This window comes from Montipora foliosa, chromosome 13 (assembly GCF_036669935.1).
Source record: "Montipora foliosa isolate CH-2021 chromosome 13, ASM3666993v2, whole genome shotgun sequence".
Lineage (NCBI taxonomy): Eukaryota > Metazoa > Cnidaria > Anthozoa > Scleractinia > Acroporidae > Montipora > Montipora foliosa.
Window position 1 is genome coordinate 34,675,921 of NC_090881.1, and position 18,176 is coordinate 34,694,096.

The 18,176-nt window shown below is 39.1% G+C and overlaps 3 protein-coding genes and 1 long non-coding RNA gene across 4 annotated transcripts in view; 1 reads left to right on the top strand and 3 right to left on the bottom strand.

Moving 5' to 3' along the window:
- Nucleotides 1–191, top strand: part of LOC137983468 (mucin-2-like) — a 1,062-nt gene extending 871 nt beyond the window's left edge. Inside the window, exon 1 of the mRNA XM_068830643.1 lies at nt 1–191. This exon is cut by the window's left edge and continues 871 nt beyond it. Coding sequence (XP_068686744.1) covers nt 1–191 — 191 coding nt within the window.
- Nucleotides 1–11,852, bottom strand: part of LOC137982252 (dynein light chain Tctex-type protein 2B-like) — a 37,724-nt gene extending 25,872 nt beyond the window's left edge. The window contains exons 1-4 of the mRNA XM_068829332.1: nt 11,722–11,852; nt 6,106–6,239; nt 5,034–5,103; nt 2,890–2,953 (exon numbers count right to left, since the gene is read on the bottom strand). Of these exons, the coding sequence (XP_068685433.1) occupies nt 2,890–2,953; nt 5,034–5,103; nt 6,106–6,239; nt 11,722–11,774 (321 nt within the window). The 5' untranslated portion in view covers nt 11,775–11,852. The remainder of the gene's footprint in view (nt 1–2,889; nt 2,954–5,033; nt 5,104–6,105; nt 6,240–11,721) is intronic.
- LOC137983023 (uncharacterized) lies at nt 8,340–9,424 on the bottom strand. The gene is made up of 2 exons (XR_011118883.1): nt 9,195–9,424; nt 8,340–8,612 (listed from the first exon to the last, which is right to left on the bottom strand). It is a non-coding gene; the product is annotated as an uncharacterized lncRNA (long non-coding RNA).
- Nucleotides 11,853–16,622: 4,770 nt separating the features above from the next.
- Nucleotides 16,623–18,025, bottom strand: LOC137982251 (uncharacterized). The gene has a single exon (XM_068829331.1). It carries the CDS (start codon nt 17,910–17,912, stop codon nt 16,755–16,757), a length of 1,158 nt encoding a protein of 385 aa, XP_068685432.1. The 5' UTR covers nt 17,913–18,025; the 3' UTR covers nt 16,623–16,754.
- Between the last annotated feature and the right edge of the window lie 151 nt (nt 18,026–18,176).

Below are 18,176 nucleotides of genomic sequence, written 5' to 3' on the forward strand. Positions count from 1 at the left end.
AACCCGATGGCAGAATAAACATAGTATACCGTAGTTTACTCGGAACACACAAAACGCGGGGATGCGATCGTTTTGGCGCGACAACCTTACGGCCGCAGAATTTCAAACTTGCATCTGTTACTCTATTAACCTTACAGCGGAATATGAATAAATACAATAATCCCAACAGACCACACCTCACAAGTCTTTGAAACGGAATCTTTCGCTTCACAGTTTTCATCCAAGCGGATAGAAAGCATTACCATTTCCAGATATCACTATTAAAGTCAGGATTTTCTCATAGTTAATTTTACGGCCGAAAGGGATTTAGCGGGTGCGGGCCAGCGTATTTTTTCTCTCGCAAACATATTCAGATCTCCGGTTTCTTTCTCATTATACTCATTGTAAACCTTTTAATCTCCGTTTGTTAACCACTGAAAGAGACTCGCAGTTCTCTTAGTTTTCCATTGTGGCGTTAAGTGATCGGACAAAACATTTCGAGCCAAAAACTCAAACCAATCAAAGGCAAACCACACATTTTCCCACCCTTTTCAGTGGTTGCTCTCGATTACTTTGGTCCTACACCACTTCGTTTGGTGATTGGCCACAATCTCAACCAATGAGAGGTAAGATCAAACCCAGCTGTAATTTGCTCACACGCGTTTTCCCGCCCTTAACGCTGGCTGCACGTATTTGTTTTCTGTTGTAATTGGCGCGCTTCATAATCTGCGTTGGTTACGCTTGGGCAACAATTAACTTTGTTTTGGTCCTACGGCAATCCGCTTTAACGTTTCTCTTTTTCAACTCCTACGCGGAGGTCAAGCAGTTAATTCCAAAAGAAAGAAAGGAAAAATGGAAGGTGCTAGGGCGACAAGGAAAAACGTGAACAGGACGCAGTTTTGATGGACTGACGGCGTTGGCCTGTGGAGGAAGGTGGGGTGGGGGGAAGAGAGGCACATAATGCTTGAATTTTCGAGCGTCGAAAGCGGAATACGAACAAGAATCACATTTTACTTGGGAATTAATCTGTACGAAGTTAATTCTGCCGTGCATGAAGCGAGACAAACTTCTGCCGGTTTAAAGATGACGAGTATCGAGTCCGTTGTCTATGCAACATTATCTATCCGCGTATGTTGGTGTTCTACTACGCAATTTGGAATTCAAATTCCTTACACCTTTGAACGCGGTAGAAAAAGTAAGCAATGAGCCAGAAGAACCAATCGACAAGGTGAAGACGGAACGGACGGAAAAACGAACGCTTCGATGGTCGCACAAATTACGGAGAGACTTTTCGGGCCCGATAAGCTATTTGTGAAACTTTGGAAAGCTGATCTTTTAAGATGTTTTCAAGATAACAAGAAGCAGAATAACTGAGAAGTTTGACGACTTAAACCCGCTCGTTTCTTGACATACAGAGAGACTGAAAAGTTTCGGGAGTTTCGAGAAACGGACTCCACAGTAGAGAATTAACAAACGCAATCCACATATGACGCCGAATCCGGGAATCGAATCCCGCGCCACATTCGTGGGAGGCGAGTACTCACACCACTGCGCCATCCCTGCACCGTGCACCCAGAATGGCCAAATGATGACATCGGTGGACGAACGCCAACGGACGAAGAGAAAGGCTAACGCAGGTTACACGCAGGTTACACGCAGGTTACAGAATACGCAAGACTGAAGTCCTGATGTGGAACAAACGGAAGAACGAATGGGAGAAATTAAGCAGGCTAACGGTCGACGGGAGAAAGGCCAACAAACAGAGTAGACGGATCGATGGGCTAATTAAAGGTTTCATGGACAGGCTAACGAATGAACCGTTAGACGCATTAATGAAGGACGGGCAGACGGACTAATGAACGGACGGTCACCGATGGACGAGCTAACGAACAGACGGAAAGAAAAACGAATACATGAGCCTACGAACAAACAGACTGATGCAGAACAGACGCACGGACGGATAAACATCTCAGTTTCTCAGAGTGAGCGACTTCAACCGGGGTAACTCGCTATGGCCAAATGGTCTGGTCTTGGTTTAGCAAGCAAGGCCACATTAGTATTTTTATTCTTAAAGTTTGAAGGGCAACCAGAACAAAAGGCAGATGAAAGACTCAACACCAACATGAAATCACTTGCGACTGCTAAACTAACTGATTATATTAATGATACCAAATTTTTCCCACGTCATAACGGCCGTTTACATGGGAGGAAGAAGATCCAAGTAAAATGAAGATCGTAGAACGATGCACGAATTTTTTCTGTCTTCAGTTTACATTCCAACTGTTGTCATTGGCTCTTGCACTAAGTTCTTTCTTCCAGAAACAGATAGGGTTACTGGCTTAGACACAGGATCTTCCTACCATCTAAGCTAAAGTAGCTAACTCGAAGAACTTGTACTTGCAACCAAAACAAAAGATAAAAACAGAGCGTCCTGATGCTACAAGGTACGGCTTGCCCCCGGGGGAAGGGGGGTACTCCCTTATAAGGGCTTAATGGGGACGTGCGGCCAGCCAGGGTATGTTTTTCGGGATTTTTGTCTTGAACAGGGTATCGGATTTATCATTTTTTGTCTTAATCAGGGTATCGATTTATCAAATTTTGTCTTAAACTGGGTTAAATGTCTTAAACAGGGTATCAAAAATCGGAATTGTGTCTTAAACAGAGTACGAAAATCGACGATATTTGTCTTAAACTGGGTCAGGGTATGAGGGGACGTGCCGCACCTCCCCACCCAGGGATATATCGAGCCCCCCCCCTCCCTTCCCGGGGGCTTGCCCCAGGTGTTGATTAAAAGTAGTGCATTTAAGCCAAATGAACAGCTGACTCACTACCTAGGAAATTCCTTATTATAGTATCTTCCCACTCAAATTATAACGTTTCTGGCAGTAGCTGCCTCCATACTGTACTTACGTTCATGAAAATGTCCTGTGCATAGTTATCTGTATCAGAATCCCACAGGCATCTGCATGCTACCCTGAAGAGATAAACAGCTTTTTTTTTAGTCCCACCTTGGAATGGACAGAGATACATTGCACATGTATGGTCCTCCAAACAGAGCAACCTTAGAACCACTGATTTCGAGCACTGAAGGTAAATTATTGACTAGTTTGATAAAACTAGATTTTTGTGTTTCATGCCCCCTACAACACAGCTTCTTTTTTTCTTATAAAGGCTGTCACTTGTGGAAGTTTAAAAAAAAAAATTCCAGCCTAAAGTAACATTGACACAAATAATAACATATTTCAATCACGTGTGAAAGTTAATGTCCTGGAAGGAGCACCAAAAAGAATGCCTCACACTTTTTCTTGACAAGTCATTTGCCCATTGCCAGGTATTTAGACTCCACTCTGATTGGGCAAAAAATGTATGTAACAGATGATGTAAACTTGATTTGATCGGCTTTGATTTGAAGTGATTTCATTTGATCCACAGTCTCCTTAATTTCCCAGGTAAGATTCAGACTTCCTAAAATGTACATGTACACGCTAGACGATTTTTCTCATCAATAATTGGAAGCCCCTTTGGGGGAAAAAGGGTTAACCTTTTCCATCCTAAAACATACACTAATGGATTTTACTTTGCCTGATACCAGACAATCTTACTCATTAATGCCAAATTCCTTTGGGTTGAAAGGGATTATTACCAAGTTTTCCCGGTTTCTTTGTTTTTGACAATAATAAAAAATGCTAACCACTTAGTGTAGATAGTGACATGGGTTAAGGGGAGAGTCAGACACGATAGTGCGCATGTTTTAAGGACGGTGCCTACTATTGTTATTGCGCATACGTTCTGCGCATCTCCAGATACTCGGATTTCCTATCGCCGATGCTTACTAATACATGGATATTTTTGCGCGGTTTAAAACTATCCGGAGAAAGTAGATCTTAGTAAGTACTCTTGGTATTCAAAAAGAAAATTGGGGGTAACCAAGTATTTTTGAGAGATAATTAAGCTTCAATTTGAAAGAGAACGCCATACATTGCTTTGTATTTTAAAGCTTTTTACAAATATTATTCATGAATTATCTTTGAAAAATGCGTGGTTACCCCCAATTTTCTTTTTGGATTTCAATAACACTTGTTAAGATCTACATTTCCTGCATAATCACAAACCGGGGCAAAAATATCTTTAATTAGTAGGCACCGTCCTGAACAGTAGCAAATGTCACCATTTATAAGCCAATAGGCTAGTTTCAAATTGTGCAATAAACAAAAGAACAGAGTCAAGGTTCAAGGAAATAATTTGCATTTTCCTTTTTTTGAACAAAACAAAATGCTAATTATTTCCCTGAACGTTGCACAATTTGAAACTAGCCTATTGGAAGTGACGTTATTATTTGGGCAGGAGATTTACACGTATGCATGAAAATTTCACTCAGCCCTTAGCTCATTAGTGATTGTTTAATAATCAAGAAATTTTTACAGATAGGTGTAAATTTCCCACACGAATTATAACCCTGCTTCTGATTGGCTGATAATGATGCCATTTGTTATGGCTAGAACATGAGCAATACCTTGGTACTCTCCCTTTAAATATAATTGGTCCTTATTTGTTGGACACCAGAAAACATCAGCGTTGACAGATGAGCAACAAATCCTCCATTAAGAAAATGTACGAGGCATTCTTTTTTGTCTCCATGGTAACCATAATGTATGCTTTTTCATATCACTATTCACCACATAATAAGAAAAGTGGGAACCTATTCACACTTAAAGCATCTCCAGTTGACAATTAAAATCATCTGGCAATAGACAGAGTAATTAAATCTGCAAGTCTCATTCTCAAGTGGGAGTTACAGTTCTAACAGCATGACTGCACTGTATTAAGGGTGACAAATGGTAAAATCTGTAACTCTCTGAGACGCCAAGACCCTTGTTTGCGAATCCGAGACAAAGACCAAAACATTGTAAGACTTCACACATAAATAAATGCAATGTAAACAAGACTTAGTGACTCTTTGCAAAGACTGCCATGATTTTGAGATCGGATGGAAAGTTTACGAGTGCCAAGATTTTGGAAGTACCATTCGCCACCCATTGTATTGGCATACTTACTTGACACCTTCACCTCTCTGCTCACCAATGACAACTTGAACAATGAATTTATATCTCTCAAGCTCAAGCTCTGCAATTAATACAAACATTTACCACATACACTGTATGATCAAAATATTACCACTGGCACTGTTTGGTACAAACCGAAACTTAACTAGACCTTGCACTCTCTTTGCTATCTTGAGGAGGCAAGAATGAATTGCTTATAAATAAGCAAAAAGGCATTATACAATCTTTTTCAATGTCCACTTTCATTTTACCAATACATTAAATTGAGAGTTTTTTGCCGATTTCAACACTGTTTCTCAATGGTACTGGTAATTACAATACTGTGGAATATTAATAAGGAAATTCTTGCTTTGCATGTGACTTTTTTAATTTTTTTAACCTGTCAGTACACACTGGCCTCTGTGATGACAAAAATCAGTATGCGTGATCACTATTTTTGTGCATAAATTATGACAGGTATTAAAATGCAGTTAACATGACTGAATGTGAGAATGATATACACGTATGAAATGATGTGTATATCATTCTCACATTCGCTTACTTGGGTGGTTGGTTGGCCCCATCTCATATGCTTTAATGCGACTTTGCAATGCAGTTATGAGCTATGCTGTCAGTCGTTATTTGACTCTGTAGCTGCGTGATGCAGCTTGAGTCAAAGACCCACATTTCACCCTCGCTCACCATAGGGTCTCTAGTAGCTCAGTGCATGGTTAGAGCACCCGACTAGATCACAAAGGGTTTGAATCCCATCTGGGGTTCGGATTTTTCCAAGTTCCCAGTGGGTTCTATTTCAAAAGTTAACATGGCATCAGTGTTTTTTACCCTGAAGGCTGACAAGAAAGTTCAGGGCACAGACTGGTGATAATAAAGAAGTGATGATAAGAAAAAGGAAGGCAATGATTGTAAATGATGAAGAACCAAGACGTGTTGTTTTTTTTTTCAGAAAAGGCTGATGTTAGTTGATAAAATGTTAATTTGTAGGTGTTATGCACACTCCATCAGCAATCCACAACCTTGCAATCATCAGTGATCAGATGAAAAATAGATTGAAGTTCTGCTGTACCTTTTAATTTTTCTTTTACTGTATCAGAAATATGTTTACTCCAAGAGGTTGCCTCTTCTGAACTATATTGCTTTCCAGACAACTCCTCATTCAAAACATCATGAATTATTGCCTTGACAGCGACCGGACGAAACCTTTAATTACAACAAACATGAAATCATAAGCAGTAATCCTGTACTGCAAATGGAAAAACTGTATGTACAAAAGTCCTCCCTTTTCCATCTCTACATGTAATCAACACTTGGAAAAGCCTGTTAAACTTACTGCAGCACTCCACAATGTTGACCCTGAATTTGTAAATAAACTTGTAAAATCATGCAAGGCCCTTACTTTTCCTACATCTTCAAAAAACTGCAAAGCTTTTGCAGACCTTCCTTGGTAACCCATTCACAAATAAATGTGATTATGATCTTTCATCAATTCAATTCAATTAAACATGTGCATTTGATGACTTGAACACCAAAACAAATTAGACATAAGTTAAAACCAGAGACTTCAATTTGATTTGCTAATGAACTCAGTAACAGGTTAAATTCTCCATTTCCTAGGTACAAAAAATATGTGAAAATATTGTTTTCGTGCTCTGGAGAAGACATAAATGTTGAAAGAAATTCTAGAACTCAGCAAAATCTCAAAGGTTCAAATATTTAGTTTAATTCTTATAAACTTCATCAGTGATGTGAACGATCAGGTGAGATCATGTAGGTAACTTCATCGAACAAAGGAAATTTTTTTTTAAAAAATTAATTTCTGGATGATTTTTTAAAGCTGTTGACAAATTAGTAACCCTGCAAAATGGAGAAGTATGCACTCTAATGGTCTAATGCTCTAGTCTACCAACTGAGCTAGCAAGCCACTCAGTTGGGAGCAGGTCAAGCCACCTAAATTTTTCGGTGGCTATGCCGGAGACATGACTTCAATTGTCCATAAAAGTGAAAGGACCACTTCTCCATTTTGTGTATAAACTGCACTTCAAATACAGTCAAACCCTGGTGAAAATCTTTGAAGGATCTTTGAAGATCCTTAAAGACTCCTTAAAGATCTTTTTGAGGATCTTTCTAAGGATCTTTTCTCAAATCCTCAAGGATCCTACCTAGGATCCTTAAAGATCCTTAAAGATCTTAGCCTTTCTTGCCAAGATCCTCAAAGATCCTTGCCAAGATCTTCAAGGATCCTTGAGGATCTTCGAAGATCCTGTCCAAGATCCTTGAGGATCTTCGAAGATCCTGTCCAAGATCCTCAAGGATTTTTAAAGATCCTGACCAAGATCTTTGAAGATCATCAAAGATCCTTGAGGATGTTGAAGGAACCAACCAAAGATCCTTGGGGATCTTCAAAAACCATATCCAAGATCCTTAAGGATCTTCAAAGATCTGGTGCAAGATCCTTGAGGATCTTCAAAAACCCTTGCAAAGATCATTTGCAAGATCCTTGAGGATGTTTATGTTTAAATATCATTTAGGACTTTACAGGAACTTAGCCAAGATTATTAATTTTATTGTCCACCTTCTCACCCTGAATTGCACTTATTGGACTGCAGTTTGATGTACAAATTATTTTATTTAACCTGGAAAAAGGAGCTTTCTTTCTGTAAAAGAGAAACTTCAATACATAAAATGCTTCATTTGTCTGTAAACTATTTATGTTATAATGCTGAGTATGATTGAAGTAAAATAACAATGATGAATCATGGGAAATCAATATCCGACTTTATTTGCTAGCATTCTTTATTGAACTGAATGAAAAACAGCCACACACCACGATTCTCACTTGAGTAAGATGCAAGTGAAGTTTGGTACATGTAAGGCTTATCACCCTGGCTTGTTATCCAAAATTGGCACTAACTCCTGGGTCAAAGGGATGGGAAGAATACAATAAAAATCTAACAAACCTGAACAAATGATGCACTGACTATTGTTTTTCACAGACTTGATGTGGATCAAGTTGCCTTTGACAACATTGCTGTTTTAACATTGAAACTCTGTGACAACTTTGCTCACATCTTATTCAACTGACAATCATAGTAGCTTTTGGAGTTATTTGGTCACATGCATGGTTATCCATTAATTAAAAGTCTAGCTACATACAGAAAACCAATTTCTCAAAATTACCTATAATATGACTTGAATGTATATGAATAATCATAGAAACAATAGAGATAAAATATAGATACTCATACAGTTTTTATCAAGTACTCATTAATATCGAAGATATGGCTGGGAATATTTAAAATATTTTCACAAACAGCCATTTTTATTGAGAAAATGTTTCTTAAAAATAAGACAAAAACCTTAAATTGTAGCCTAGAAAAACAGCGAAAGAGAAACATTACAAGTACAAGTACATGTACTACAACAATAACGTTTGATTTTACCTAACACATTTGTATTTATTTCATTTTATCTATCTTTTTATTACTAATTTTTTTCTTCACTCAGTATTTGGTGCTATTGTCGGCTGAGGCTGCTTTTTGAGAACTTTTTCTGAATATTTTGCAGTTACGCATCCTGAAAGAAAAACAAAGCCATAAGGGCAAATTACTCATATTGATTATCATGAATTCCACATGTACTCGCAAGTCATGCCGAGGAAGTGAAAATAAATGTGCGTCACCTAACCTTTAATTTGAAAATTGCTATGAACCTCAGACACGTAGCATTTACAGAGAATCGAAGGGATCCTTTGCCAATCATATAATTTGCAACAACCACTCTTTTGATGTAAACCTTATTACTAGTAAGTAATCTCGTTAAAGGTTCACCTATTTTTTACAGGATTAGAGCAAGTAAGGCGAATTATAATCCTTGCCTGTACATGCCAAATTATTTTGGGGCTTGAAGTTTGAAAAGTTCGAATTTCGGCTAACTCAATGTTGTACGCAATTAAAGTCTTTTCGAAATAAAACGTTTTGTTCCAGTATTACCAAATCATTTTAAATGTAAATGCTTCATTGCCATGCAAATTAAACACACAAAGAATCTTAACCCCGAGAGATTTGAATTGGTTGAGTTAGCCGATTTAGTCTATCGTCATTTTTAAGAACAATAAGTCATCAACTCAAATATTATCTGCTTATAATTAGCGCCTACCTTTGTACTTGGATTGCTGTATGCATTTCCTCGTTTTGAATCAGTATTTAAAGGGCAAAACAATCATGAATCATAAGATTTATGCTCGTTGATTCAAACTTGGAATAAAACCGCCGAATAGACCTTTTCGGCTTGTACATTTTGTTTTCCCAATACAGATCATGTGATAATACTCAGGAGGCTTGGTCCTTTGTTTTGTTCATTAAAAAGAGTGCATGCAGGCATATTCATGCTTGCATGCCCTCATTTTAACGGACAAAACAAAAGACCAAACCTCCTGAGTATTATCACATGATCTGTATTGGGAAAACAAAATGTACAAGCCGAAAAGGTCTATTGTAAGAGGAGCCATCGTTGGTGACTGCTGACCAAAAGGGAAATGGCTCACTAGTTTCCAGTCTTATCTCTCGCGTTTTATCCAAGATGGCCGAGGATTACAACCCTCCGATTCATAGGACTGTACTTTAAAGAAAAAGTGAGCAAAAATCATAGTAGACTCATCGAATTAACCCTTAAAGGAATGTGAAAAGATACTGATCGAGCCGATTCGTCACTAGAGTCTCTAGATGTGGCCCTGAATTCTGTATTTCAGCCCTGGTATTTTTTTAAAGGATTTCGTGCTGACACGAATATAATTCTTTGATATTTCGAGAGTATATTGTTTCATATTGCTTCTGGCCCGGCCTGCAGCTATTACGAGTTCATCAAACAAGGTAATCTGTTACTGATATTTCCGACAATCAATGGATTACATCAGAATAAACGTTTTCGTTTTAATTGATTCGTGTACAGCGTGATTTTTATGTTCAAAGTTTGGTTCCTTAACGATGCTTGAGGGTACATGTAGGTAATACCTCATAGGATCTTTAGGGATTTTACACACTTCACTCCTAAAAAGGTCCTTATAAGATCCTTATCCTTGAAGGATCAAGATCACTCTAAAGATCCTTTTTAGATCCTTGAAAGATCCTCATAGGATCTTTCAAGGATCCTAACGGAGATCCTTTCAAGATCACTTTAAGGTTCCTTTTAAGATCCGTGAAGGATCCTCATAGGATCTTTCAAGGATCTTAATAAAGTTCCTTTCAAGATTACTATAAGGATCCGGATGGATCCTTTTAAGATCCTTGAAGGATCCTCATAGGATCTTTCAAGGATCGTAACAAAGATCCTTTCAAGATCACTTTAAGGATCCTTTTAAGATCCTTGAAGGATCCTCATAGGATCTTTAAGGATCCTGATAAAGATCTTTTCAAGATACCTCTGAAGATTCTTTTAGGATCCTTAAAGGATCCTCATACAATCCTTGAGGATCTTTCGAGGATCTCTTTAAGGTTTCTTTCAAGATCACTATAATGATCCTTCAAAGATCCTCAAAAGATCCTTGTATGATCTTTAAGGATCCTGTCAAAGATTTTATTAAGATCCTTTCAAGGATTCTTTTAAGATCCTTGTAAGATCCTCAGTCACTATTTGAGGATCTTCAAGGATCCTTTTGAGGATCTTTCCAAGATTTTGTGTGTGGATCTTGGTAAGATCTTTGCAAGATCCTGATAATTTCCTCAAGTATCTTGATGAAGTATCCCAAGAGTCCTCAATGTTAGAAAATCTTTGAAGATCCTTTAAAGATCCTTCAAGGATCCTGTGAAGATCTTCATCTTTAAAGATCTTTGTCAGGTCTTTGAAGATCTTTGAAGATCTTTAAAGATCCTTTAAGGATTTTCACCAGGGAAGCTCTCGTAAGCGACCAACCAGGGGATTCAAAAAAGTGCTCGCAATTAGAACTGGTCGCTTACTAGAATGGGCTCTCTTAACCCATTTGTCCATTTGTCACAACAATTACAGCCCAACAGTGTCAAATCTTCAAGCAATACTGACGCAGAACTGGAGTTTTTTGAAAACCAGCCAATTTGCTGGCAAAACTGTTAACTGGTGGTTTCATAATTTATAATCTGTAAAGTAATTAACACAAACCGGTACAAAAGAGAGGCCGGTGCAGGTCTGTCACAATCTTTCAAATTCTCAGCGCAGTGAGTTGTGATTTTATAAAAGTGTTGACATACATAGATGAGTCTTTGAGTGGTCACTTGAGCTTAAAAACAATGAGGAAGTCCAGTTGGGTAATCCCAAAGGTGGTCGCGGTCGCTTTACTAGTATACGGGAACGGTCGCTTAGGAGAGCTTTCAATTAGAGAGTTTAATTAAGTGACATTTAAAACGGGGTTTTGCATTGATGGTAACCAGAGCTGGACGCTTACGAGATCGGCGCAGTGAGAGCTTCGACTGCATATACGTATTTCAAAATCTCATGTACACTAACTTATACTATCACAGTTGATATATTGGTTTTGTACTTGCCTTGCGTTTGTCTCTCTATCGCAGCAGGGCGCTTATAGTGTTCAAACTGGAAAGTGTGTTGAGTTTTTTTATGAGGTAACGTGTTCAATTACCTTTTAAAAAGTCGGCTTCTCAAATCAAAACAAGCCCCTTAAAAATGATGCAAACAAGCCAAAAACACCCATACTTACTTTTGTTTGAAGTTAGGTCGTATCTTGTATGAATTTGAGAGGTCCTCAGGCATCCTGTAATTTTAAAACGCTGGAAACATCTGGTGAGACCTTTCAAATATGGCGGCGAAGAAGACAACAAGAGCCGCATCAGTTGTTTCCTTGACAACGAAGATACAACCAGTCTCTCGCGATTTTGTCCCACTTAGTGTTTTGTCCCGAGGGAAACAGTTTTGTTGTCCCGAGAGTCCTGATAGTCGCGGGAATCATAAGGACTCTACTGGTTTTTCTACTAACTGGTTTCCCGAGGGACCACACATTAAGTGCTTTGTTATCTTCAACAATTATCCTATGAGCGCGCGTTGGATATGACTTGGCTATAACCAGTCTCATATCCAACAAGCGCAAATGGAATGATTGTTTTATTAAATTCCGTAAACTCCAAAAATTTGGAAGTAAGTAATACGAGCTAAAAAAGCGGGAAAATCCAAGAGAAATCGAGAAAACTTGATGAAGATGCGATGTTGTGTAATACCTTGAAGTCAGACAGACGTGGGCTCATAACAAAAACATTTCTTGCGTTTTCCGTACTTCTAAACGTCGGAATTGATCCAAACTTTCCACAAACAAAATATATTTTTCTTTTTTGGCTGTATTCAAAGAGAAATTTCGCATTCCGGCGAAATTTTTTTTAGTTTAGCAACGCTTAACGCAATCATTTACCATATAAGGTAATTTGATCAGGGCACGTGACCAAGAATCAACCAATCACGGTGCTCGTTTTGTTGAGTGAAAGTCCAGGTATTACTAACCGAGCGTGAGGGCTGTACTGGGGAATATTGTGCCGAGGTCTGGCCAATATCCCTCTGCCACGGCCGAGGGACAATTCCCCTGCCACGACCGAGGGATGATATTCCCCAGTACGGCTCAAGCAAGTGTGGTTAGTAAGGTCTTTATTACATGGGGGGGGGGGGGGGGGGTATTTATTTTACAAAAGGTGGTCAAGCTCCGACGCAGGGAAGCTTTCAGTTTTCTCATTTTTCATACTATTAGCTTTCATGCATGTAGCGGACAGGAGTGTTCACATCAGTAGCCGTCTTCTTGTTTGTGTTTGCACTTTTCTGTTGGTTGATAAAATCGTCTATGGCCTCCTGGCTTTTGGTGATGCCTGTTTCAGTTTCTGTGTCAAAAGTTGTAATAAAATATTCGTCTGAAGTCTTCATCCATCTTTGAAATCGGCAAGAATTTCAATCTTTTTAGCTTCTTCTTGTAGTTTCGCTGTGAAGAAGGACAAAATTCACTTTTTTTTTCGCAGTTTTGGTTTCAAATAAAGTTGTTTCAAAGTATTTTCCGGCTTTGCTCCAAAACAAAATTACACGGCCTCAGTGACGGTTGTACGGCAAAATCCCGACCGAGAAAGAACCAATCAGAACGCTCGGATTTGCTTAGGACTGGCTTCGCAATATAACAATCCGGAATATTGCCTGTTGCAAAAATCTTGCCACAAAATCTCGATTTATTTGAATATTAAAGTTATCAAATTTCAATTTGTTCACGTCTATGGTTTGATTCATGTTGGCCTTGTCCAGTGACATAAGAAATACATGTAACCAGGCATGAAGTTATGCCTGGGGTTAATTGCCCTTTTCTGGAATGTTAAATATCAAACTCGTAACATTTTTTAGAAAAGCCCAAAAATGGGTACTGCACGTGTACCTCGAGTATTTTTTCTCTTTTAACCAATAATAATAATATTTTTTTTGTGGCTTTGAGGTCGCCGCGGCCATCGTCGTTTCTGATAAACTCTGAGCAACAGACTGCGCCGAATTCGTCATCCGATTCATGCAACTCCTCTAGTGATACCTTCTAAAAGGGCACCAGATTTAGCAAGTATAAAGCACGTGTTCTGGTACGAGTCAAACAACCTAAACGATGGGCCTTTTGCAGCTGGCGAACACATGGTACAAAAAACCGTCATACTGGAGAGCAAATTGCGCACTGGGACATCTAAAACAAAGCAACTTAATTTGAATTTTCTTTCTTTTAGATGTCCAGTATGCAATTTGCTCTCCAGTGTGGCGGATTTTGTACCATGTGATCGATAGCTGCAAAAGGCCAACTCAGACGAAAAACAACCATAAACGTGAAAAGTCATAAAATTGTCAAAAAAAAAAGACTTTTACATGTGAACCTGGCGATTTCCTAGTTGGTGCGATTTTTCGCGAATGCGCATGTTCAAATCTTTATCTAACGAACGTAATTGACAACCCCTGTTAAACACACATTAACGAGAGTGATTACCAAATATATATCGCTTCGAATCATGGCAGATATGAATAGGGCTCCGAGCTGCTGCAGCTGTTACGTGTGTCCCAGAAGCCGATCATTCTTTTCTTCACTACTTTGTCGAGGACAATGTCTGGAAGAAGCAAAGGCCTAACACTGACTGGAATGAGGGAGGGGAGAGTAATAATTCGCCGACTTGTACTTTGGGATTGTCTTGCCATATAATTCAGAGACAGATGCCCGCGTAACTTTAGGCGGGTATCTGTCTCAGCATTACATGGTAAGACAATCCGAAAACGCAAGTCGGCGTTTGAAATAGGAGTTTGTGTCATTTAATAATTACAGGTCCTGGCAGAAGCGCCCGACATCGGAACGTGACAATCAATGTTATTGGAAAAGAATTGGCAAATGAAAGAAAATGGACCAGTCTTTGTCCAAAATCAATAAAATTGATACCATAATCAGGCAAGCATAAAAGCGGAGCTCCTCACTTACTGCTGTTGTTTTCAAATATTTTTATAACTATTCTGCTTACCATATGGCCAGTCCGGCCGGTTCATTGATATATATGCTAGTTCTAGTCTTTTCGCCGTTTTTCGTCACCATTATTTAGCCTGTTTTCTCGTTCTTTGCTAGCTCTTTCTTCCGCTGTTCCTTACTATAATTTAAGCTCTTTATTCGGGTACTTTTACTTGCGCTCTTCCTCGTTGTTCATAGTGGCTATTCGTACGGGTCCTGTACACCGACCTATATTTTCTCCTTCATACGGGAGTCTTCTTAGAATGATTATTAGAGGTTCAATAACTGTCGGAAAGTCTTACCTCGTCTTTAATTCATTTACATACAGTTCAGCTATCAAACAACGGCATTGATGCCTTTTTAATTTCATGAATACCTCCTTCGTTCGATGTCACCGACCATCTGACCTGCCAAGCACCCATTTCAAATAGCGCTGATAAACAATAATTAATTCCAAGCACCCATTTTAAAAAGGGTTAGCTTTCAATAACTGCGTCGGTAGCTATGTCGTTCTTAATCATTCTACGAAGAATCCTGTATAAATAGCAAATATAGGTCGGTGTACGGGTCTCGTACGAATAGCCACTGCACTGGTTGTTTGTCAGTGATATTTCGCTTGTTTTCTCGTGCTCTTACTCTGTCTCTCTTAGGTTTAGCGTCGCTTTCTCGTCACCGGCTTACCGTTTTTTCTCTCTCTTTCTAGTCTTTCTTCGTTGTACGACATATTAAAAAGATACTTAGCTTGTTCTTTGGTTAATTGTCTTTCCTCGTTGTACGACATGTCTTCAAAACTTTTGCTTGTTCTACTACTGACGCTGGCCTTGCAACTTCCCGCCAAAAAAACGCGGGTTCCAGCAGTGTGCGAAATGGCTTACATAAAAAGTTAAACGTACTAGCCGTTTACCAACGGACGGTCGTACGATGACGTCATAACCAAAACCAAAATTTCTCAGGGTTTCCACGAAACAACGCCAAAAACCTTCTGATCATCCAGATTTTTCATCCTAGGCCTAGCTTGGCGTAACACACAAACACACATCCTTTCATAACCAGCGATAAAGATATGGATATGTTTAATTTTAAGTGACAGCACAGGTTATCCAAGTCTCACATGCATGTTCCCTGTGCAGTCTCAACAGTGATGATATAAATTTAAAATAAATATAATTATATACAACGTAGATTAAGATGAACTGAGTAATTTCAAAAGCTTAGTATATACATAAACTATAGCTGAGGAAAAGAGACATGCACAAAACAACTATTTTGTATTTGGAGGTAACAGAATTAAGAGAAAAATCCCACATGCAGTGATACTAGTAGACATCAACAAACCCACTGACTCCTTTACAGGGGGTGGGGGGGGTGAGGAGTGAATGGATTAAGTAGTAACAGTGACATTGTAAACTTCTAACGAACACTTGATAAGTTAGAGCGACTTTCACATCACCTTGAAAACTAAAAGTAAACACAGAGCATAAAGAAAAATGCAAAACCTTTAATTGGCTTATCGAACTAAAACAAATGAGCGTGAATTTTCATTGGCTTAGCGAATGTGGATGCAAACAATGTCATCTCTCCATGGAACTTTGTGGATAGCGATCAGCATTTCCCTTCGATGTCATTTGATTTAGGCAGTAATGTGATAGGGCAATCAAACCTGTTTATTGCCAATATTAGGAGTTTCCTTGGCAGGAATAAGGAGAAGCTTTGTTTTAATCTTGCCAAACATTGGTCCGTGAAACAAATAGGAAACCCCTTTTCCAGGTGACACAAAAGTTGCTCTAATGATACTAGAGAAGTGTTAAATTCTTTTCAAAGGCGGTATTCTGGTCCACATTGTATCGTATCAATCCCTACATTTCTGAAGCCCCAATTAAGATATATAAACCGAAAAACTTTGTGAAAGCACCTTTTCCCAAGATTAAGATAAACTTTTAGTAACTTTTGTACAAATATGAGAAGCCGATATAAGGATCTCAACTGTATAGATCTTTCCAATGTTGATCTTTTCATGTACAAAGCTACCTGTATGCATGCAAGTCTTAAAACCACTGACAGAAAGAGTAACCTCACAATGCAAGTAACATATTCACAACTCAAGGTGAAGACCACAATGCTCTTGTGAAACGTACAGGTACTCTACAAAGGTTGATATGGGTATCTATACAATGCATCTATGACAAAAATGGTCTATGAGTGCGTTCTTGCAAACAATCAACGACAGAAGTACATGTGCAGCCTCCGAGTCACTCAAAGGTCACTAGACTTTTTTCATCCACAAATCGTAGTTGATATCCATCCTCTGACGATAACTTGTTGTTGTTATTATTGAAAGGATTGCCACAATTTAAACAAGGGCAACTCTCACATGAGCCTCCATCGCTAAAACATGGACAGCGGGTAGTGACACACCTGGGACTTTGCAGCTTGGTAGTTGTGCCACAGGAGCACCGCTTTGACTTTCCTTTAGTCCTTTTCTTACCTGGAGGCATAACAACAGTTCTTTGTTTCTGTACTTCTGGTTGTGATCCAGCTTCCCTATGATCTAGATGATCAATGTCTACAATTTCTTTGCCCCCTACCTCCTTTCCTTCTGACTCTTCCGAAGGACCACAACTAGTTTCAGAATCCAGTGAATTTAATTCCACTGTCTTTTCAGAGCTGCAAGAAAGGTCTGGTCCACTAACTGATTGTCTAGGAGAAGTCTTTTTCTTTTTATTGTAGTTGTAATAGGTTCCTTTAAATGGCTTTCTTTTCCTTTTTTTGTTACATGAACTCTCACTTCCTGTTGAGGATGGTGAAATATCCTTGGTTAAAGTTTGGGGTGGAAAACGTTCAACTTCCGGTGAAAGTTTTGGCTCAGCGACAAGTGACTCGGCTGCCCTGTTCAAATTCCCGCCCGCACTTGAAATTTGCGAATTTGATTCCCCTTCCGGGCCTTTATCCGGTACCTCTTCCGATTGCTGGTTTAGTCCGTTTGCGAGTGAAATCGGGCTCGTCACGGCCTCTTGGATGATGGAAAATACTTTATTGTACTCGCCATTTTGAGGCATGATCGGCTTTCCTTGAGCATTAGGCACTTCTCGGGCGATGAATTCGCAAAGCTTTTGGTAACACGCGAGCACAATCTTCGTTTGCTTGTCTTCTGTTAGTTTTTCGAGATTTGTACACCATCGACACGCCGGATTCAACGACCTTTTCTTTCGAAGGCAGCCTTTGCAGACATGATGCTCGCAATTGTGAGATCCATAAGGATCGACTAGCAATCGTCGACACACTCGACAAGTAAGAGCTTGGCGAAGTCTTGGAAGCAAATGGAACAGTTGATCCCAAACAGCCTGGCCCCCAGCATCGAGATAAAGCATGCATTTACAGGCTTCGACGTACAATGTTGTAGCATTCATTTTAGATCAGCTTCCGGCGTTTTAACGCTGTTTATAAAGGATTACACGAGACATACGATTCATGTCATTCGATTTGTGTTCTTTATGAGTTTTCTGAGCCTTCGTTCGCTATAAACAGAGTCGTATTACGCATGCGCAAATGTATGTTTTCGTGCACGCACTCTTGTTTATTATGATGTCTTTTCCCGTGGGGGAGAGTGTTTTGTGCAATTTTGGAAAAAAATGATTTCCCTTTGGGTAAGAAATTGTGCAAGGAGTATCTTT

What these genes read in the sequence shown, in the direction of transcription:
- LOC137982251 (XM_068829331.1), bottom strand. Translation starts at nt 17,912, where the DNA reads ATGAATGCTACAACATTGTACGTCGAAGCCTGTAAATGCATGCTTTAT.